The sequence below is a fragment of the Pseudophryne corroboree genome, chromosome 6 (assembly GCF_028390025.1).
Source record: "Pseudophryne corroboree isolate aPseCor3 chromosome 6, aPseCor3.hap2, whole genome shotgun sequence".
Lineage (NCBI taxonomy): Eukaryota > Metazoa > Chordata > Amphibia > Anura > Myobatrachidae > Pseudophryne > Pseudophryne corroboree.
This window is the reverse complement of record NC_086449.1, coordinates 415,442,139-415,464,737: the sequence shown is the minus strand read 5'-3', so window position 1 is coordinate 415,464,737 and position 22,599 is coordinate 415,442,139. Positions and strand designations below refer to the sequence as shown.

The window sequence follows — 22,599 nt, the reverse complement described above, 5'->3', positions numbered from 1 at the left end:
GCACAGTGAATGAGGGGTGAGAGTATTAGCCCTGGGTGGTTGCGGGTAGAAGAAAGAGAAGGGTGTTTCTGCTTTCGAGCGTTCCTGTGTTCTGGGACCCTGGTGATAAGGTTATCATTGCAGGGTAACAGGCATAGTACTTGCTCGATGAGAGAACACTGAGTTACCTTCAAGCTTCTCTGTATAGTATCAGCGTGTAGTTGTTCAATTGGCTAATAGTAGTAGATGACAGGTAGCATCTTCCAATATAACGGGTTTTTCAGCTCCGGTTTGGGTACACACACGCGTGCGGCTGGAGTCCGGCCACTAGTGAAAAACCCGTTATATTGGAAGATGCTACCTGTCATCTACTACTATTAGCCAATTGAACAACTACACGCTGATACTATACAGAGAAGCTTGAAGGTAACTCAGTGTTCTCTCATCGAGCAAGTACTATGCCTGTTACCCTGCAATGATAACCTTATCACCAGGGTCCCAGAACACAGGAACGCTCGAAAGCAGAAACACCCTTCTCTTTCTTCTACCCGCAACCACCCAGGGCTAATACTCTCACCCCTCATTCACTGTGCCTCAGTGCACACATGGGAAGGCAGCAGATGTTGCCCGGGGTAACGGAGCGGGATCTTCTCTCCACTGTCTGTTAACAAAAGTTATATATACATGTTACAAAAGTCAAGGCTATCTCTGCCGTTTGTCTGGAGATATTGTGATGGAGGATGTGAAATATTGCTAACAGGATACCTTGTTGCATAACTATGAGGTTTCTATATTTCTCTCATATGCACTGTTATATTCTGGTTACAGTGTGAACAAGGATACTTAATTGGCTGATATATCTAGGTATGACAAGGGGTCACTAGATTATAATACATTAACCTCCTTTTCTGCTTGATGGTGAAAGTTACAAATTGACAATTTATACTATAAATGAGATTTGGGTTCACCTGATTTTAATGATGTATTTGATCAATTACAGCTATAACGGATAGGTGTATATCTGTATTACAACCGCGAGAGAGACTGCCACATTTTGAGTTAGGTCCTCACGGATTTATACACCTTTCCCCTCCCCTTTCTACTAGGTTTGACTTTTTCCTTACAGGGGTTGGAGGAATGATATTCTTGATAATTCATCATTACGAATTCAGCAGCATTGTGACAAATCAACCTTAACATATTTACGGTAGCATCTTATTTTACTATTTATTATACCGGGTGGTGGTTTATACGAATACAGTACTGTAACCACCGTCCATATATTTATATATTCTTTGACCTATTTGACTTTTTGATATTTTCACCCTAGGGAGTATCGTTAAAGAGGATTATTACCTTAAATTAATTAGACCACTCCCCCCACTATATGCTATTTCTTCTCAAGGGTTATTATGAAGAAATCATACACTTATTTTTAATGAACTAATAAAAGCTACATTTTAACCTATAGATTTATACAATTAATTTAATGAGTGCCCCCACAAAGAGGTTAGCTTCTTCTGTCCCAAGTTTCCTTTTCTTTGGGACAACCCCTTTTGTGATTTGATTGTCATTTTTCCTCTGGGGAGCACCGCCAACAAACGTTATTCAGTATTAAGGAATTCTTCCATATAATATTCTTTCTACAGTTGGTTGTTATTACACATACAAATTGTAATATACAGATTTAGGCAAGTGCAGGACTACTACTCCCTTTCTATTCTCAAACATTTACAAATGGCTAAACGTTCTATATGTTTTGTAAAGCATTTATTTAGCAAGATTAATAGTAATATTCATCTTACCCTCTTCCTGGAAGAAGATATACTTTCACAAAAGGGTCTGAGTAACCATTGTTGTCCCTGGGAACAAGACTCCTTGCTTGAAGTATGTGAATTATAAGGTTACCAAGATGCTTGTCATAATTAACTTGAAGCTACAAAAACATAGAAAACAACTGTCTCATATTGGATATGTCCACAGACACATATATATCATAAAGGGCAGGATAGTGAACAAAAGGCTCACTGCCATTTCTGTGAAGTACAAAGTTATTTAAATTGCTTTATATACTGTCAGGTATGTGATGTTACACTGAACGGGAGTTCGCTGCTTCAGATAAGGGACAGTTCCAGTTACAGATGTGTCCCCATGCATCTTTGTGTGATATGCGTTTGCATTGCAGGCAAAGATTCCTGGCATAGCGTGGCATCTATGCATACACATGCACCCGCGAACGCATACAGAAAATGCTGTGTGCTCACAGGCTGCGGGAGTAAGATGCTCCCGCTGCCCTACATATGGAGGTAGACTCTGCCGCAGTGTAAGAGCAAGGGTAGCGGGAAGGTATGCTCCTGCTACCTGCGGTTATATCTGGTTTCCCTGTGAATATTAGCAAATCAAAGGACTGCAATGACATGGCTATGCTGCACCGCGCCATGCAGACCTTTTCAGTAAAGGTGTGTGAGGACATATTTGTATGCTAAAATAATGCTACACAGTTAGCATTTGCAATACTTTTTGCGTATGGTTCCAAATAGTAATTTACCTGCATTAAAAAACAATGTTTTGTGATTTAAAGAACTTTCAAACTTTCACTCATAAACATATTAAGCAAAACATAAATTATTTATTTATAGTACCTGAATGTCACCAGTAATTGGATGTGAATGTGATTTTATAGCTTCAGTGGACTGTGAAAACAAAAAGAGAAACAGTGGTTAATTATTTGAACCTACTGTATGAGCTAATATATACAAATTCCATGGCATAACTTTCATCTTCTCTCCATACTCCAATCACTATATATCTGTCTGTCTATCTTTGTTTTAGATATAGAAACAAATGAACAATTGTAACCACTGTGTGGAGACAATGCTGTGAGCTAACAAAATGCTAATTTTCTTGCTACAAAAGTCTGGAATGTTTAATCATGAATAAGCTAATACGATCTACCTTTATATTGCTATAAAAGATCCATAATATCACAGAGAAAACAGATAGTCTGAATGAAATTGGGACAGTTAGCAGATACAGATGTGTCCTCTTACAGTTTTGCTCTGTGTGCTACAAGTCGCGTTACACATAATGCGTGAGTGTCGTGCGACTCGGTAGCGCCAAACTTATTTTTTTGCAATTTTTTTCTGCAAAAATGCAAAGCAATGAAACGGGATGCACAAGCAGCTTCTGGTGATTAAAATTATATGCATGCCTATATTCTGTGTGTGACTGCGATTGTGTTTGCCTACAAAATGCTACTGTATGCTTCAGTGTTTTCCTGGAAAACACTGTAACAGAGGCGTCATTGATTACACTGACACCTGATGCGGGAGGGAACATGAAGTGTGTGGCTTTGCAAAAGAATGGGTGTTGTCTCGCAGGCAGGGGGCATGACCTTGCTGACCACACCCTCGTGTCGTCACTCCGGGGGTTCCGGATATGCGGACTGCCCCCCGTATACCAGTGAAAGTACAGTGCCGGTACAGTCAGCACATTGGTGTCACCCGGGTGCAGGCCACACTCCCATTGTGACGCCACTGCACTGTAATGTTGCATTTTGGATGCAGATACAGCCGCAAATACACACAGAATATAGGCATGCTGGACATCATTTTAATCAGCAGAAGCTGTTCGTGCATCCTATTTCATTACATCGCATTTTCGCGAACACAATTGCAAAAAAAAATGCTTGGCATTATCACGTCATGGCATGTCTTGAAGGGCTGTTTAGCGTGACTGCAGCAAGGAGGTAAGAGGACACATCTGTATGTAATACATAATGAGACACAAGTATAGCTCCAGAGTAGGATGCAGATATGGATGTGGTTTTTGGTGTTTGCCAGTCTGAGACTTTATGCAAATGCTGCTACTAAGCCTTTGCTCTCGGTACATCCATGCGTATGAATGTGCAAACACTGAGACACCAACTTTGCGCATCTGTATACACAGTAATACTGCAAGGTGTGTCTTCAGACGCCACCATCGGTCGCACCATAAAAATCTGCCCCAGCCCTATGGCAGGAGCAGATTCTCAGTCTGAGTATGGCCTCCACTGTAAACTATGAAGTGTCTGTGTGCAGAAACACTTCAGTGACATGTCCGCTACATTTCTAGAACACCCATAAGATGGACCATTTTCATGTTTCTGAATTGCCACCTTTCAGTCACCTCCCAGGAATACGCAGTACTTTTCCATTACATTAGGGGTGGGATGTACTAAAGGGCAAATGCGTTGAAAGCCTGTTTTGGGACTTTGGCTGCATTTCCCTTATGTACTAAGCCCAGGGCGCAGGTGATTCGATGTGTTACCCTACAGAAGCCTATGGGCTTTTTTCCGCAGTCTTCATGACAGTGATCCATGTACGCCACTTCCTGGGCCGAAACCCAGAAGTCCCAGCATCGCAAAGGGCCACTTTTATCGGAAAAGCTCTTCTTTGCAATGCTAATTGCATATGTTAGTACATACAGTATGTGATTAGTATCAATGCGATGTGTGGTACATCGCATGTGTGGTACATCCTGCCCACTGTGAATTTTAATCACAACTGCGCCCTTGTGCGTACACACTGTGTAATTTATACACGTACAAGTTTTTAGAGATTTTTGTGCATGCCGCAGTAGCAAAAAAACAATCGCTCAACATAGGAATGGCATGAGATGATGGATGGATCAGGTCCAATAAAACAATCATAAACTTAAAAATCACTGCAATAAATAGCAAGGAACATTACAGAAAGATATCTTATTTTCAACAGTTAATAAAACCAACAGATGACAACATGGGCCCTCATTCCGAGTTGTTCGCTCGCAAGGCGAATGTAGCAGAGTTACACACGCTAAGCCGCCGCCTACTGGGAGTGAATCTTAGCTTCTTAAAATTGCGACCGACGTACGCGCAATATTGCGATTACAAACGAGTTAGCAGTTTCAGAGTAGCTCCAGACTTACTCTGCCTGTGCGATCATTTCAGTGCTTGTCGTTCCTGGTTGTCGTCACAAACACACCCAGCGTTCGCCCAGGCACTCCCACCGTTTCCCCGGCCACTCCTGCGTTTTTTCCGGAAACGGTAGCGTTTTCAGCCACACGCCCCTGAAACGCCGTGTATCCGCCCAGTAACACCCATTTCCTGTCAATCACATTACGATCGCCGGAGCGAAGAAAAAGCCGTGAGTAAAAATACTTTCTTCATAGTAAAGTTACTTGGCGCAGTCGCAGTGCGAACATTGCGCATGCGTACTAAGCGGATTTTCACTGCGATGCGATGAAAAATACCGAGCGAACAACTCGGAATGAGGGCCATTGTTTTCTTATTTGCAATGTAATATAGCAAGTTTTACACCGTTGCAGTGGAATTTAATTCATGTTCTTGGTCCCAGAATAACGGGACCGAATAGGTCCATATATTATGCACTTTGTGTCCACATTTTCAAATGTATATACAGTATGTATAGCTTTAGCATGTAACGTATGTGATTATTATAGCGGGCAGCTATGCAGTTGTACATATTTTACATTGTGTCAAAAATTAGCTTGAAATGCCAGTTGCAAGAATGAAAAAAGAGAACAAGCAAAAACAAAATAACAAAAATATTACTATGCTCTTTGTCCACCCCTGAGCTACAGTTTACCTTGCTGCTGTGCCTCTTCTTGCTTACTGAGGGAGAGCCAGGCTGTCCGGGGCTAGGGACTGAACTGGAGCCTGCTGATGTTGTTCCAGAATGAATGTAGGATCCTTTCTCCATTGCCGAAGATGCAACAAAAGTTGTCTGTTGCTGGGAGACCTTCTGGAGTTCAGCTGCTAGCTGCTTAGGGTCCACTCCAGGAGACCTTGTTTTCTCCACTGTAATGTCACACAAACAATAGTCTGATAAATAAAGTACAAGCTAATTGTAGCGCTGTGGGTGATTTCTTATACACAGCTCTCACAGAATAGGTTGTATCATACATGTTGATGTGTTCCAGATCTGTCCATATAATCATATTGACTTTCACTATTACAGTACTGAAAAACATTACTGTCTATGGCAGGTCTGGCCAATCAGTGGTTCTTTAGTTCTTGTGAAACTACATATCCCAGAATGCCCTGCCACAGTTTTAGCATTCCCTAATAGCAAAACATGCTGGGAGTTGTAGTCTTACAACAGCTGGAGAGCCACAGGTTGGCCAGTCCTGGTCTATGGTGTATATTTACAAAGCAGCAGTTTGCGTCTCGGTGGTTTTGACCTCAAAACTAAAAGTGGTACTAATATTAAGTATAAACCACTTTGTTCTTTATAATACTAATATTATTGCCGCTTTCAGTTTTGATGTTAAGCCTGCGGAGAAGTGGCGACTTACAAAAGACGTCACTACGTAAAAATATACCTATACTATATGTTAAAATCATCTGAACAGGTGTGGCTGCCTCAATACCAAATATAGAAAAAACTACTGTTATTTTCTTTGCAATCATGTTCGCTTATTTTGCTAAAAATAACATGTAGTGACAACCAGGTATACATTAAATGTTTTGTTCTTTTGTTTTATTAGTGTATTGTAACAAATGAAACAAAATAAAAATAATTTCTTTGTTAAATATTAATTCATGTGACTTACCAGCCTTGCCTGGGTCATGTAGTTCTAAGTTCTGGGGAGTTTCAGAATTTGAAAACATGTTGATATCCCTGAGAAAAAGGGTGAAAGAAACCCAACAACTAAATTAATTTACATTACTAGTTTTTTATGTTCGATTCAAAGCTCATATGTAAGATAAAGTTATTGTTCAGCTATAGCTTACAGCAAAGATGAACGTGACTACATCTGTACAGTATACCACATGCATGGGCAGTGGTGCTGTAGGCACAGGTAATGAGGTTTGTAGGTGAAAGTTCAGCACATAAACCCCTCTGCGCTGGTCCATATTCAAAATGGAAAATACAGAATTATTTGCTCAAAAGATATTAGATATCCAAATAGTGCAGTTTAGTATCACCAGGTCCAATTTTAATATCAAGATAAACATTGTTAACAATTATTTATGTAGAACAGGCATATTCAGTAGCACTTTACAATTGGGGACAAATAGTAATAGAACAAGTCTGGTTATTAAAAAAGAGGTAAGAGGTAAAGTGTATTCAACTTATTCAATTAGATCAATTAAATGATCCTACAATTTAATTGACCTATTTCCTCCCCTTTGTCTGAAAAAAGTGCCCCAATACAAAACAATTACAAAAATAAAATTTCCAAAAAAATGAAAAACTACAACTACAAAATCTAGGAAATACATTAAAAACTGTTGTACTACAATGGCCCTGCCTCCCTGCAGCTTTCTTTGCAGCAAGACCGTGTCCCATATTCTCAGTGACACTCACAACATTTCTTCATCTCTCGGACTCTTCTCTCTTACTTTTACTCTAGGGACTCATTTTTCCTTAGCAATAATATTGCTACCAGTCACACATGAGTCACTGCTGAAAAGGGGAAAGCTGGCATGCTGTGTGGGTATATTTGGTAAAAATGAAATGTTAGTAATTGACTTCAATATCTGCAGCACATTCTTGGGTCACAAACCCATTCATGCATTATCCAGGATGTAGTTAGGATCCCAACGGTGACCATCCCTATGGTCACAATACCGGCTCCAGACTACTGACGGTCAAAATCCCGATGGATCTCAATGGGGAGTAATAGGTTTAGGGTTAGGCATGAGGGGGAGAGTCAGGATGCTGAAGGGGACAGTTAGGGTTAGACTGCAGGAGGGGTGGGTTAGACTGCAGGAGGGGTGGATTACGGTTAGACTGCAGGAAAGGTGGGTTAGGGTTAGACTACAGGAGGGGTGGATTAGGGTTAGACTGCAGGAGGGGTGGATTAGGGTTAGACTACAGGAGGGGTGGATTAGGGTTAGACTGCAGGAGGGGTAAATTAGGGTAAAACTACAGGAGGGGTGGATTAGGGTTAGACTACAGGAGGCGTGGATTACGGTTAGACTGCAGGAAAGGTGGGTTAGGGTTAGACTGCAGGAGGGGTGGATTAGGGTTAAACTGCAGGAGGTGTGGGTTAGGGTTAGACTGCAGGAGGGGTGGATTAGGGTTAGATTACAGGAGGGGTGTATATATATTTAAAACATTAGGTGAGAAAACAGCACCATCTAGTGTTGCATAATTGTAAACATTATGTTCAATAAAATGGCATCATGTAGAAATATAAGGTGCCTTGTTGTTCCTTATAGTCTACTTGTCAAAAGTGAACCAGATGATCTTGTGGCAATGAGAAACGTGTGTGTGTGTATTAAAAAATGTATTTATTTAATTAATAAATAAATACATAAAAAAATCTATTCACAAATAAGAAAATTAGGAAACCCCATACATGTGCAGTGCTCTAAAAATAGTGCACTCAAATTTTACTTCACCGCCAAACCGCTGGGAAGTGGCGTCTTGCAACAGCCGCAGATTGATAAATAAGGAGATTTATGGTAGACTTACTGTAGTTAAATCTCTTTCTGCGAGGTAAACTGGGTTCCACAGGGAAAACATCGGGGTGTAGAGTTGGATCTTGATCCAGAGGCACCAACAGGCTAAAGCTTTGACTATTCCCAGGCTTCATTGCAGGGCCTCCTCTATAACCTCGCCTCCGGGCACTGGAGCTCAGTTTCGTTAACCAGTCCAATGCAGTAGCAGGTAAAAGAGAAGGCAGATGTTAGTCACATAGAACCACATTCTCACGACAGGAGAAGGGACCAGCGGCTAATGCCACACAAACCCAAAGAAGCTAAGTGCGTCAGGGTGGGTGCCCTGTGGAACCCAGTGTACCTCGCAGAAAGAGATTTAACTATGGTAAGTCTACCATAAATCTCCTTTTCTGCAGTGGGGTACACAGTGTTCCACAGGGAAACCATCGGGGAAGTCCTAAAGCAGTACCTCACAGGAAAGGATGCACAGTAGCGGGCACAAGAACCCGGCGTCCACAGGAAGCATCCTAGGAGGCGGAAGTATCAAAGGCATAGAACCTAATGAATGTGTTCACTGAGAACCACGTAGCCGCCTTGCACAATTGTTCAGCGGACGCGCCACGGCGTGCTGCCCAAGAAGGTCCAACAGACAGAGTAGAATGGGCCTTGAAAGCAGCAGGAGCTGGGAGTCCAGCCTGCGCATAAGCTTGTGCAATCACCATTCTAAACCATCTGGTCAAGGTTTGCTTATTCACAGGCCAGCCAAGTTTGTGAAAACCAAACAGTACAAAAAGGGAATCTGATCTTCTGACAGAGGCAGACCTCTCCACATATATACGGAGAGCCCGTATTACATCCAAAGACCGCTCTTTGGAGGATAAACCAGAAGAGTCGAAGGCCGGAACCACAATCTCTTGGTTGAGGTGAAAAGATGACACCACCTTATGCAAATAACCAGGGCGAGTTCGAAGAACTGCACGGTAACAGTGAACAATCAGAAAGGGCGGACGACAGGGCAAAGTGCCTAAGTCAGACACCCTCCTAGCAGAGACAATAGCCAGCAGAAACAGGACCTTAAGCGTAAGCCATTTAAGGTCCACAGACTCAAGAGGTTCAAATGGAGACTCTTGCAAGGCAGTCAGGACAATAGATAATTCTATGGAGGGACATAGGGAGGCTGATTCCATAAAATACCCCGAGTGAAAGTATGAATGCCAGGAATAGATGCAATTTTTCTCTGAACACACTGACAAGGCAGATATATGAACCTTGAGGGAGGCCTAAGTCCAGACCTTGTTGCAGAAAAGCCAAAAGTCTGGAAGTTCTGAATTTATATGCATCGTAATTCTTAGCAGCACACAAGGTGAAGTAAGAATTCCAGATCCTGTAATAAATACGTGCAGACGCCAGTTTACGGGCCTTCAGCATAGTCTGGATAACCACCTTGGAAAACCCTTTGGCCCTCAGTAGCGATGCTTCAAGAGCCACGCCGTCAAAGTCAGTCTGCCCAGGTCCGAGTAGACACAAGGGCCCTGAACAAGGAGGTCTGGGCATTGAGGAAGTAGAAGAGGATGATCTATAGACAGACCCTGCAGGTCTGAGAACCAATGCAGTCTGGGCCACGCTGGAGCGACCATGAGTAGTATTCCTCCTTCTTGCTTGAGCATCCATAGTATCCTGGGCAGGAGTGACACTGGAGGGAACATGTAGGGCAGCCAAAAGGTTCCGTGGAATTGCCAGTGCATCCACGAATGCTGCTTGAGGATCCCTTGTCCTTGATCCGAAAACCGGAAACTTGTGATTGTGTTGAGACGCCATCAGGTCTACTCTGGTAGGCCCCACTTGTCCACTAGGAGTTGAAAGACTTCTGGATGAAGACTCTACTCTCCGGCATGCACGTCCTGACGACTGAGGAAATCCTCTTCCCAGTTGAGTACTCTCAGAATGAACACTGCCGATAACGCTGGCAGATGGCGTTCCGCCCAACAAAGGATTTTTGACACTTCCATCATTGCCATGTGGCTTCGAGTGTCATCCTGATGGTTTATGTATGCCACCGTGGTGGCGTTGTCTGTCTGTCGTACATGAACAGGCCTGCCCTGTAGTAGAGGTAGGGCAAGAGTTAACACGTTGAACACTGCCCGCAATTCCAGAATGTTTATGGGAGGAGAGATTCCTCCCGGATCCACCAACCCTGGAAAGAGTGTTGCTCCATCACTATGCCCCAACCCCTTAGACTGGTGTCCGTAGTCAGGAGGACCTAGTTGGGGATCCAGAAGGGACGGTCCCTGCTCAACTGCTGGTCCTGTAGCCACCAGGACAGAGCCAGACAAACCTCCGGAGTCAAAGAGATCATCTGAGACCTGATCCGATGAGGTAGGCCATCCCACTTGGAAAGGATCAACTATTGCAGAGGGCGAGAATGAAATTGAGCGTACTCCACCATGTCGAAAGTCAACACCATCAGGCCTAGTACTTGCATCACTGAGTGTACCGATACTCTTGTGCGAGAGAAGAAGCATCGTATCCTGTCCTGAAGGTTCAGGACTTCCTCTGGAGACAGAAACAGTATTTGGTTGTGTGTATCCAGCAGTGCCCCCATGTGCACCATGCTCCGAGCAGGGACCAGCAAGGACTTTTCCAGTTGATGAGCCATCCGTTGGCTTGTAGGAATTGCAGATGACCGAGGAGAACATCTTGGGAGTTCGCTAGGATCAGCAAGTCGTCCAGATACGGCAGGATCCTGATTCCCTGATGACGGAGATGGGCCATCATCACGGCCATGACCTTGGTGAAGATCAGAGGAGCCGTGGTCAGTCCAAATGGCAGAGCCTGGAATTGATAATGTAGGTTGCCAATTGCAAACCGCAGATATTGTTGATGCGAAATGGCAATAGAAATATGCAAGTAAGCATCCTGTATATCCAGGGATACCATATAGTCCCTGGGTTCCATGGCCAGTACAATTGAGCGCAGTGTTTTCATACAAAACTTGCACACTCTCACAAACTTGTTCAGAGACTTGAGGTTGAGTATAGGCCAGAAAGACCCATTGGGTTTCAGGACTAGCAACAGGGTCGAGTAGTGTCCTCTGCCTCTCTGGGACAGAGGTACTGGCACTACCACTCCTGTATCCAGGAGGGATCGCACAACCAGTTGTAGAGTTTGCGCCTTCAACGGATCCAAAGGAATAACCAGGAGGAGGCCCGCCCCATCATATGGCTGGCTTGTCTTGTTTGGAAGCAGGCTGATGGGCAGCCCAGGATTGTTTAGGTTTGGGCTTAGTGGTTTTGGAAGCACGAGCCTGTTTCGGGTACGCCTGACCCTTTGCTTTTCCTGAAGGTCGAAAGGAACGAAAATTGGTACTTTTTGCCTTCGGAGCAGAAGGATTATTGTTTGGGAGAAATGCAGTCTTAGCAGCCGTTAAGTCGGTCACAATCTTATTAAGATCTTCCCCGAACAAGATGTCACCCTTGAAAGGAAGTACCTTCAAGGTCTTTTTGGAGTCCAGATCCACCTTCCATGACCACAACCATAAAATACGGCGAGCCAGGATGGACGTAGTTGACGCCTTAGCCGCCATGACACCTGCCTCGGAGGACGCCTCCTGAATATAATGGGAAGCGGTGGTAATATGAGATAGATATTGTCTGGCAGTATCAGAAATATCCTGAGGTAGCTCTTCCTCTATAGCCTGAACCCATGCTTTGATGCCTTTTGTGGCCCAGGCGGCTACTATGGTGGGTATATGTACAGCATCTGTAAGGGAGTAAATAGACTTCAGGCGTCCCTCCACATGCTTATCCGTCGGTTCCTTCACAGAAGTGATGGTGGTGACAGGCAGAGTAGATGACACCACAAGTCGGGTAACATGGGAATCCACTGGTGGTGAATTTTCCCACTTGTTACACAACTCAGCAGGGAGAGGATAATGAGCTACCATCTTTTTAATCAGAATTTCTTTCCTGCGGAAGACCAAGGTTCCTGACGAATATCTACTAAGTGGTAAGAATGCGGTAATACTACTTTAGTCACCTTCTGACGTTTAAACTTATCACGTTTGTTAGACGCAGTAGTGTAATCTACATCATCATCGATTTGTAGAATCAGCTTAATAGCCACCACTAGGTCAGGGACATCAACCTGAGATGTAGGTTCCTCGTCAGAAGCAACTGTATCAGTATCTGACGGGTCAGTATAGTCTCCATCCTCATCAGAAGAAACATCCTGTGGCCGCCTGGACCACAAAAGGCATCAAAGCATGGGTTCAGGCTATAGAGGAAGAGCTACCTCAGGATATTTCTGATACTGCCGCTCCTCTTCTGCCACTCCCCTTCGACAAAATCTACACTGGCTCCCATTCCCCTACAGAATCCTCTTCAAACTCCTCATCCTCACATACAAGGCCATCTCTAATTCCACTGCTCCCTACATCTCCAAACTCCTCTCCCTTCATACCCCCTCCCGCCCACTACGGTCGGCTGATGACCGTCGCCTCTCTTCTGCCTTGGTCACTGCTTCCCATGCACGAGTTCAGGATTTTGCCCGTGCTGCACCCCTTCAGTGGAACGCGCTCCCCCGCTACATTAGACTCTCCCCGACCTTGCAAAGCTTCAAACGGGCACTGCAAACCCACCTATTTATCAACGCGTACCCCTCCAATGCATAACCTAGTCCTTAGGCTGCTCCTCAAGCCCCCTGCCCCACGCCTTGAACATCTCTGCTTTGCTTACATACTGCCATCAGGCTTCCTCCTGCTTGCTTGCACCTCATGTCATCTGTCTGTCACCCCTCCCCACTAGATTGTTAGCTCTTCAGAGCAGGGCCCTCTTTCCTATTGTCTAAGCCCTCTTCTCGACACATTTCAGTCAGCGACCATCTTTACCTGCTTTTCACCCACTGGTAAAGGCTCCTCTCCATCTATGGCCGCAAGCCCCAAGTAGTACAATGATTTCTCCCTTGCTACTTCCATCTAAGCTGTATTATGTTTTGAGAACTGTGCTGCTCTTTGTTACCTGTACTCCATTTTTGTTATTTAATTACTGTTATGCTAAGTTTTGTCTCCCTGTACTGTCCTTTGTACAGCGCTGCGTAACACTTGTGGCGCCCAATAAATAAAATGTAATAATAATAATAATGTACGAGATGCCCGCTTAGACGACCCCTTAGTCCTAGATGGAAGTGGGGTAGGTTTTTGACTAACCAAGGACTGATTCAATTTTGAATCTAGGTAGTGTATCCGCACAGGGCAGATTTACAACAGGGACAATATGTGGCTGCAATGGCACAAGAGGTCCCATAGGGGGTGTAAGACGTGTGACAAGAGTATTTAGCAGAGTCGAAAACACCGCCCAAGGTGGCTCCTGATTGGCTACAGGAGCAGCAGACTGACTGGGAGATGTATGGCACCCAGTACACAGACCATCAGTTAAAACTTCCCCCTCAGGTAAATCCTTGGTGCAAGCACTGCATGATGCAGGAGCATCCGCAGATTTCCGCCCTTTGTGGCAGACATTATAGTGAAAGTAGCTGTAGAGCGTAGCAGTACAATAAAGCCAAACAAATACAATACCTGCAAAACACTCCCTTATTTATGTGTCAGTAAATACAGAGCACAAACAGAGAATAAATGCGGTATGAAGTGACTGAAGAGAGCAGTAAAACACACGTAACTGTATATACCGCGCACCACTATATATGAGACCCTGACGCACCTAGCCCCCCAGGGTACAGAATACAGTGATAGCTATAGCTGTCATACACTGAAAAGGAAATCCACACAGCAGATGCAGGCACACACAGTCACAGTTACAATGCAGAAATTCTTTTAGACAACCAATAAAACTGCACTGGACTAGTAAAAAAAAATATATATATAACAATGTACAGCCAGAGACTGGATGTATATATCAGAACACTTGTACTAAATATTCTGGTAGAGAGACACTCGTTCTTAACTAACACTGTCTTCAAATGACATGTAGAATACTTAAGTGAGTGTAAAATCACAGCGCTGATGAAGCAGAGGAGATTTACAGAGGAGATTTTGCCCTGCAGTCCCGGAGACCAGACACAGCTACTTGAGAAGATGACGCTCAAATCTCAGTCAGGGAGTGAGGGAGAGTGAGAAGCAGCTCCAGTGCAGGAACACCAGCAGTAGATGGCGCCCGGAGCTGGGGGAGGGGCTACAGGTCAGCTCCTTATCCCCTAAGCTGGTCCTCACCACCGGGTACTGTGGAGCCTTATTAAAACGGATTTTACACAATCCGACCTGTGGTCCCTGCCCTGGCGGATATAGTGGGGTCCCTGTACTGACACAGTGTCCACGCCAGCGGCGCAGTCCATCTCCTGGGACCACGACTGGAATGCCTGGGGGACCCTCTTACCTCCTCCCTAAGAAGCAGCCACGTGATCCTGGAGAGCGTTAGTGGTGGTGTGCATGGGAACTGGAGCGCCTCCGCCACAAGTACCCGGGAACTCGGCCAGTGGGAGTATGCGGTGCTGCTGGGGAGGTGATGGAGCCACAGCACAGTATGTCACAATGACATATAAACTGCTGCAGCCCTTGAAGTCTTCTAAAAGCTCTTTTCAGGGTTGCCTAGTGCAGCCCCACCTGTTAAGTGACCTGCTCTGCAGGCACCAACTTACAAACTGAGCTCCAGTGGCGGGGGTTATAGAGGAGGCCCTGCAATGCATCCTGGGAACAGTCAAAGCTTTAGCCTGCTGGTGCTTCTGGATCAAGATCCAACTCTACACCCTGATGTTTTCCCTGTGGAACATAGTGTATCCAACGGCAGAAAAAGCCCTTTGTTTTCATCTAAAAAAGAAAAAGGTCTGCTGAGGGTGTGTGTGTGTAGGGGGTGGGGGAGGGGTGGGATTTTGGGTCACAGGGTACTCAGAAACCCACTATGTGAGCCACTGACAGTGACTGTATTTGTCTATGCTGGATCTGAGAAACAAACATCCTTTCTGTAAGTTCCACCTACGTGTTCAACACATACAAAAGATAAACTGCAAATCAGAATATATAAAGGAAAATAAAGGTAAACTCACAGTCTTACACAAATTTCTGCTTCCCCGCTTGACTGACTAATGATATTCTGAACTTCTTCATAAGTCTTTGCAGTTAATGGGAAACCATTCCATTCTAAAACCTGCATTCCTGAAAAAGAATGAAAATTAGTAATATTTATGCAGAAATGACGTCACTGTAGCCCTTTGGACATGCTCTGTGCTTCAACATTAAACGAGAGGGCAAAGTATGTTTAAATGACCTCAACATCCTTATTTCACTTTTACTATTCTTTAGTTTGCTATGGCCCATAAATTTTAAAAAATATATATTTTCATTCTTAATATATTTTCCAAATGTACGCAAAATTATTTCTATACAATAGTAGCAATAATGGCAAATTGAATTACTTTCATTAAGTGGTTAATACGTAACACTTTAGTGTCATGCCTATGGCCTTCTATTTGATGATAAGAAGAGCAGTGCAGAAATATTGCTCTGTGTAAATCTATGAATGTGTCAATGAAATATTGATACTACAGTATCTTTTAGTGGATGCAATTTTATGACATAATTGACTTTTATAAATGTAGAATTATACAATTCACAAAATTCATAGTGCACTATGATATAGTGTATTTTAAGAATATTTGGATGAATGTGATTTCTTAAAGTAGCATTTTTCACTAATAGGGTTTTCAAAGAGTCAAAATCAGATGTAATCATAAATTCAAATGTGTGTAGGACACATTGTTTATAAGAGAACACATTAACAAACATTTGGATTTGCTGAATAGTAATATCCAGTAGATTATATTTTATGTGCTGCTTTAAGAAGTGGTTTCACATTCTCATTTTCACACAGCAAGCTGAAATATTTGAATATAGCACACAAGGAATGTACACTGCAAAAGGTACAATCATCACTTACAAAAACTAAAATGGATCTTCGTACATGTTTTGCGGTAATCCTGTGCTGTGGCATAACAAAATCCAAAAATAATAGATTGATAACAGTGAATTAACCTCCACTACCCACTGCACAATTATATAAAACATATGAAGAGAGGAATGTTCCTGCAATATATAAATGCAATATGTGTTTGCTACTGGGTGCAGGAACACAAAAAAAGACACAATATTCAAATACTGAAGTGATGGATTTTTGATGAGTGCGTGGAAAACAGAAATGATTATCTCTAACCCTACATTTTCCATATTATTCTACATGCATTTATTTTCATGCTGTAAACTCTTAAGCCCCATACACACTAGAGGAGATTTTTAAAAATCTCACTCAGAATGGCCGATCTGAGCAAGATCTTTCACAATCTCGTCTAGTGTGTACACTAAATGTCGTTAACGTTGCGCGCTCCTGCGCATCGTTAACGACCCCCTCCCTCTTCCAAACATGTAAGGACGAGGGAGGTCCTCGTTAATGACTGCCATGCTGCTGTCTTTCCCCCCGCTGCCACTGCCTGTCTCGGCCGCATCAGCAAGTGTGTATTCACTTGCCAATGCCGGCCCCCCAGCTGGGTCCCCGCCGCCACCAATATTGGCGTCGGCGGGGATCGCGTAGTGCGTAGGGCCCTTTAATCACATTCTATGTGACTTGGTTTAATGAAAACGCCATTTTTTTATCTTGTAATGAACATTTTTAAAATGATTATCACTATTCAGTATAAGCCATTCCAAGGGGTTCATCTGGAAACAATACGAGAGAACAGGAAGAGGGTGATTTATCTATCACAGAAAGATAAACAGAATGTCAGACTGGAGTACATCTTGAATATTTTGCAGTAAAAATGAAGCCTGTGTAAAAGGTTTCTGTGTTAAAATAGATACTTGACTATAAAAAAGATTTTCATTTCCCCAAAGCTAAAGTGATAGGGATAATCTTTCTTTTTAAACTGCTAGACAATCTGTGGAGTCTGTCTGCTCATGTTATTTTACATAGAACATTACAAATACAAATGAAAACAGGAAACTTATGCCTGAATCAACACTGCAGGATGATTGCGTACATTTTGCAACCCACTGGATTAAAGTGTGTCACTTAAGTCTGAGCCTAATTTAGACCTGATCGCTCGCTAGCGTTTTTAGTACGGCTGCGATCAGGTCCGAACTGCGCATGCGTATGCACCGCAATGCGTAGGCACGTCGCACGGATACAAAGCGGATCGCCGCTCAGCGATGGGTTTGTGTGAAGAATCCATTCGCACCGCCGTTCGCAAGGAGATTGACAGGAAGAAGGCGTTTGTGGGTGGCAACTGACCATTTTCATGGAGTGGTTGGAAAAACGCAGGCGATCCCATGCGTTTGTAGGGCGGGTGTCTGATGTAAATTCCGGGCCCGGACAGGCTGAATTGATCGCAGCGGCTGAGTAAGTCCTGGGCTACTCAGAGGTGGTAATTCTGAGTTGATCGCAGCAGCAAGTTTGTTAGCAATTGGGCAAAACCATGGTGGTCATTCCGAGTTGTTCGCTCGTTGCCGATTTTCGCTATATTGCGATTAGTCGCTTACTGCGCATGCGCAAGGTTCGCAGAGCGCATGCGGTTAGTTATTTTACACAAAAGTTAGGTATTTTACTCACGGCATAACGAGGATTTTTCATCGTTCTGGTGATCGTAGTGTGATTGACAGGAAGTGGGTGTTTCTGGGCGGAAACTGGCCGTTTTCTGGGCGTGTGTGAAAAAACGCTTGCGTTTATGGGAAAAACGCGGGAGTGTCTGAAGAAACGGGGGAGTGTCTGAGCGAACGCTGGGTGTGTTTGTGACGTCAAACCAGGAACGAAACTGACTGAACTGATCGCAATGGCAGAGTAAGTCTGGAGCTACTCAGAAACTGCTAAGAAATTTCTATTCGCAATTCTGCTAATCTTTCGTTCGCAATTCTGCTAAGCTAAGATACACTCCCAGAGGGCGGCGGCTTAGCGTGTGCAATGCTGCTAAAAGCAGCTAGCGAGCGAACAACTCGGAATGAGGGCCCATGTGCACTGCAGGGGGGGGGCAGATATAACATTTGCAGAGAGAGTTATATTTGGGTGGGTTATTTTGTTTCTGTGCAGGGTAAATACTGGCTGCTTTATTTTTACACTGCAATTTAGATTTCAGTTTGAACACACCCACCCAAATCTAAATCTCTATGCACGTTATATCTGCCCCCCTGCAGTGCACATGGTTTTGCCCAACTGCTAACAAATTTGCTGCTGCTGCAGAAACTGCACAAACTCTTTTTGTACCGCTCGGCTGCACACGTGATCGCACACTTGCACAGCTAAAATACACTCCCCGGTGGGCGGCGACTATGTGATCGCTGGACTGCAAAAAAACCCTAGCGAGCGATCAGGTCTGAATTAGGCCCTTTGATTCTTGTGTTTTGTATTCATAATATGTATTCTGTATGTGGAGAGACTTTTGAATATTATGGGCCTGATTCTTAATCAACTGAATCTTTCGCAAATGGTGCGTTTTAGCATACAGTGCATGTGCAGATGTGAATGTATGCTTTTTTTGTGTACCCCTTCTTATTGATGGGGTACATGTTTTCTGGTGGCACTCTTATTTAATAATAAAACTTTACTTTTATTATAAATTTCTCAAAAACATACAAACAGAGAAATGTCCATTTAGACACGCACACAATAAAATCAAATTAAATTCTGGAGAGAAACTCCACTTATAAGAGTGGAGAGATATTCCATTCAAGTGTGGCTACGCATAGTTCAATAACGTAGTAAGTATTTGTTGTAGCCACACTGCAGAATGACCAGTATATATCAATCACTAACCATATAGTGAAGTGATTAATGTAACACTCAAAAAATAGGATTTTAATTACCTACCGGTAAATCCTTTTTTCGTAGTCTATAAGGGATACTGGGGACACTTAGTACGATGGGTGTAGATGGGGTCCAAAGGAGCCGGTGCACTATAAATTTTCTTCCAAGAGGGTGAGCTGGCTCCTCCCCTCTATGCCCTCCCCCACAGCCCAGCCTAGGAAAACTGTGCCCGAAGGATATGAGAGGAGAAACATGACAAGACAATAGGTGGTGAGATTAACTAACCAGCACACAGCAGAACAAACATACTAGCAACCGCTAGTGAAACCAGAACAGCAACAGCTGATGTAAACATCTTCACACAAGAACAAGAACTTGCAGGAAAAGGCACAAAAAAAAAGCACAGAGGCGGGCGCCCAGTATCCCTTATGGAATATGAGAAAAGGATTTACCAGTAGGTAAATAAAATCCTATTTTCTCTATCATCCATTAGGGATACTGGGAACACTTAGTACGATGGGGACGTCCCAAAGCTCCCAGAATGGTTGGGAACATGCTGAGATGTCTGCAGCACCGTATGTCCAAATTGGATATCCTCTGTAGCCAGGGTATCAAACCTGTAGAACTTGACAAACATGTTTGTCTTTGACCAGGAAGCGGCCTGGCACAGTTGTAAGGCCGAGACACCGCAGGCAGCTGCCCAGGAAGAACCCACCGACCTGGTAGAGTAGGCCTTGATGAACCGAGGAACAGGCAAGGCCACTGAAGCACAGGCCTGTTGAATAGTAAGCCTAATCCAACGGGCAATCAACTGCTTCGAAGCAGGACAACCCTTCTTGTGAGCATCATACATCAAAAAGAGTGAGTCCGACTTCCAGAGAGCAGCTGTCCTCTTGACATAAACCTTCAGGGCTTGCACTACATCCAAGGACTCAGGAATTGAGGAAGTGGCCGAAACTGCCGGAACCACAATAGGCTGATTCAGGTGGAATGCAGAAACAACCTTAGGCAGAAACTGCTGTAGAGTCCTGAGCTCTGCCCATATCCACACCAGCCTGTAAAAAATGCAAAAAGCGTCCCATGTTGAAATCCACGGTCAGAAACTATCAGCCCTCACACCCGAAGATGTATCGTTTTCAGATATGGTGGTAATGCTTCAACGTGACAGCTTTCCTGGCTAGAATCATGGTGGTAATAACCTTACCCGGAATTCCCTTATCAGCTAGAAGGTTCCGCTCAACCGCCATGCCATTAAACGAAGCTGCCGTAAGTCTGGGTAGATGAACGGTCCTTGCTGAAGAAGATCCCCCCCATAGTGGTAGAGGCCAGGGGTCTTCTATTGCCATGGCCAGAAGATCCGCGTACCAAACTCTTTGAGGCCAATCGGGGGCAATGAGAATTGCCTGAACTACCTCTCTTCTGATTCTTTTTAGAACACTGAGGAGTAATGGGATCGGAGGAAACAGGTACACCAGCCGGTAAACCCACGGTGTTGTCAGTGCATCCACTGCCGCTGCCAGAAGGTCCCTCATCCTGGAACAATAGCACTGAAGCTTGTTGTTGAGTCGAGAGGCCATCAGATTGATCTGTGGACAGCAGCACAGATCTGTTATTAGTCAAAATACCTGTGGATGGAGACCCCACTCTCCTGGGTGAAGGTCGTGACGACTGAGGAAGTCCGCCTCCCAGTTTTCCACTCCCGGAATGAATATGGCCGAGACTGCCTTTGCATTCCTTTCTACCCAGAGAAGTATCTTGGAAACCTCCTACATGCAGGCCCTGCTTTTTGTTCCTCCCTGTCGACTGACGTATGCCACAGCCGTGGCGTTGTCAGACTGAACCTGAATGGCTCGACCTTGAAGCAGAGGAGATGCCTGTAGCAGAGCACTTTATATCGCTCTGAGTTCCAGTATGTTTATAGGAAGACTGGCTTTGAGACTTGACCACCTGCCCTGACACTGTGCCCCTTGGATGACAGCTCCCCAGCCTCGAAGGCTTGCATCCTGGATCCTGAAGCTGTGCCCCTCCAAGTGGTTGGAGGGTTGCAACCACGACAGGAGGGCAATCTTGGCCTATGGTGAGAGACGTATGACCTGGTGCATCTGCAGATGTGATCCCGACCATTTCTTCAGGAGATCCAGGTGGAATGTCCTCACATGGAATCTGCCAAATTGAATGGCCTCAAAGGAGGCCACCATCTTTTCCAACAGACTGGTGCAAAGATGTACTGAGACCCGGTTTGGCTGCAGAACCGCTTGAACTAACTCATGAACCACACTTGCCTTATCCGCAGGAAGGAAGACCTTCCGAGGCACCATGTCCAGGATCATGACGATTACCTGGAGATGTTGGGTCGGCTCGAGGTGGGATTTTTGGAAGTTTAGAATCCAACCGTGGTGTGACAGCAGGGATGTCATGTGGCAGATGCTGTCCAGCACTAGTTCCTTTGAGCTCGCTTTTATCAGCAGATCGTCCAGGTAGAGGACAATGTTTATGCCTTGAATCCTGAGTTGGAACATCATTTCCGCCATCACTTCGGTGAAGACCCTTGGAGCTGTGGATAGGCTGAAGGGCAGCGCCTGTAACTGGTAGTGTTCCTCCATCAGAGCAAACCTGAGGTAGGCCTGATGAGGCAGCCATATTGGAATATGGAGGTATGTCTCCTTTATGTCTAGAAAGACTAAGAACTCCCCCTCCTCCAGACATGAGATCACTGCTCTCAGGGATTCTATTTTGAACCGGAAAACCCACAGATATGGGTTTAACAATTTTAGGTTCAAAATGGGCCTCACAGAACCATCCGGTTTTGGTTCCACAAAAATGCTGGAATAATATCCTTCTCCCCATTGTTGAAGTGGCACTGGAACAATGACTTGGGTCTGAGCCAATTTGTGAATGGCCTCCTGTAGTGTGAGGTGCATGTCTTCCCGAAGCAGGTAATCTCGATTTGAAAAACCGGTGAGGCGGAGAACTTTCGAACTCCAGTTTGTAGCCCTGGGAGATCAGGTCTTTTACCCAAGCATCCTGGCAGGAGCTGCTCCAAATGGGGCTGAAGAATCTCAGACAAGCTCCCACCCTGAGATCCCCCATGGGTGGAGGGACACCGTCATGCAGTGGGTTTTGAGGAGACAGAGCTGACGCCCTGGTCCTGAGACCCTGTGGTGGCAGGCTTACATGACCTACCTCTGAAGCCTTGTGCTGCTTTCAAGGAATCTCTGACCTTTCCTTTAAACCGTGCAGTCCGAAAGGACTGCAGTGAAGGCCCGGTGTAAGAACTTCTAGCCGGTGGAGCTGCAGATGGGAGGTACGTGGACTTTCCAGCAGTAGCCTTCGAAATCCAAGTGTCTAACTCACCTCCAAACAGCAAATCTCATGTGAAGGGTAAGTCCTCCACAC

The 22,599-nt window shown here is 44.5% G+C and overlaps 1 protein-coding gene across 3 annotated transcripts in view; it reads right to left on the bottom strand.

Annotated features, from left to right (window-relative positions):
• The window catches only part of PCLO (piccolo presynaptic cytomatrix protein), a 447,385-nt gene that overhangs the window by 60,596 nt on the left and 364,190 nt on the right, over positions 1 to 22,599 (bottom strand). For all 3 annotated transcript variants that reach the window (XM_063926936.1, XM_063926938.1, XM_063926937.1), the window contains 5 exons: positions 15,464 to 15,572; positions 6,574 to 6,641; positions 5,607 to 5,818; positions 2,622 to 2,672; positions 1,785 to 1,915 (listed from right to left, as the gene is read on the bottom strand). In XM_063926936.1, the coding sequence (XP_063783006.1) occupies positions 1,785 to 1,915; positions 2,622 to 2,672; positions 5,607 to 5,818; positions 6,574 to 6,641; positions 15,464 to 15,572 (571 nt within the window). The remainder of the gene's footprint in view (positions 1 to 1,784; positions 1,916 to 2,621; positions 2,673 to 5,606; positions 5,819 to 6,573; positions 6,642 to 15,463; positions 15,573 to 22,599) is intronic.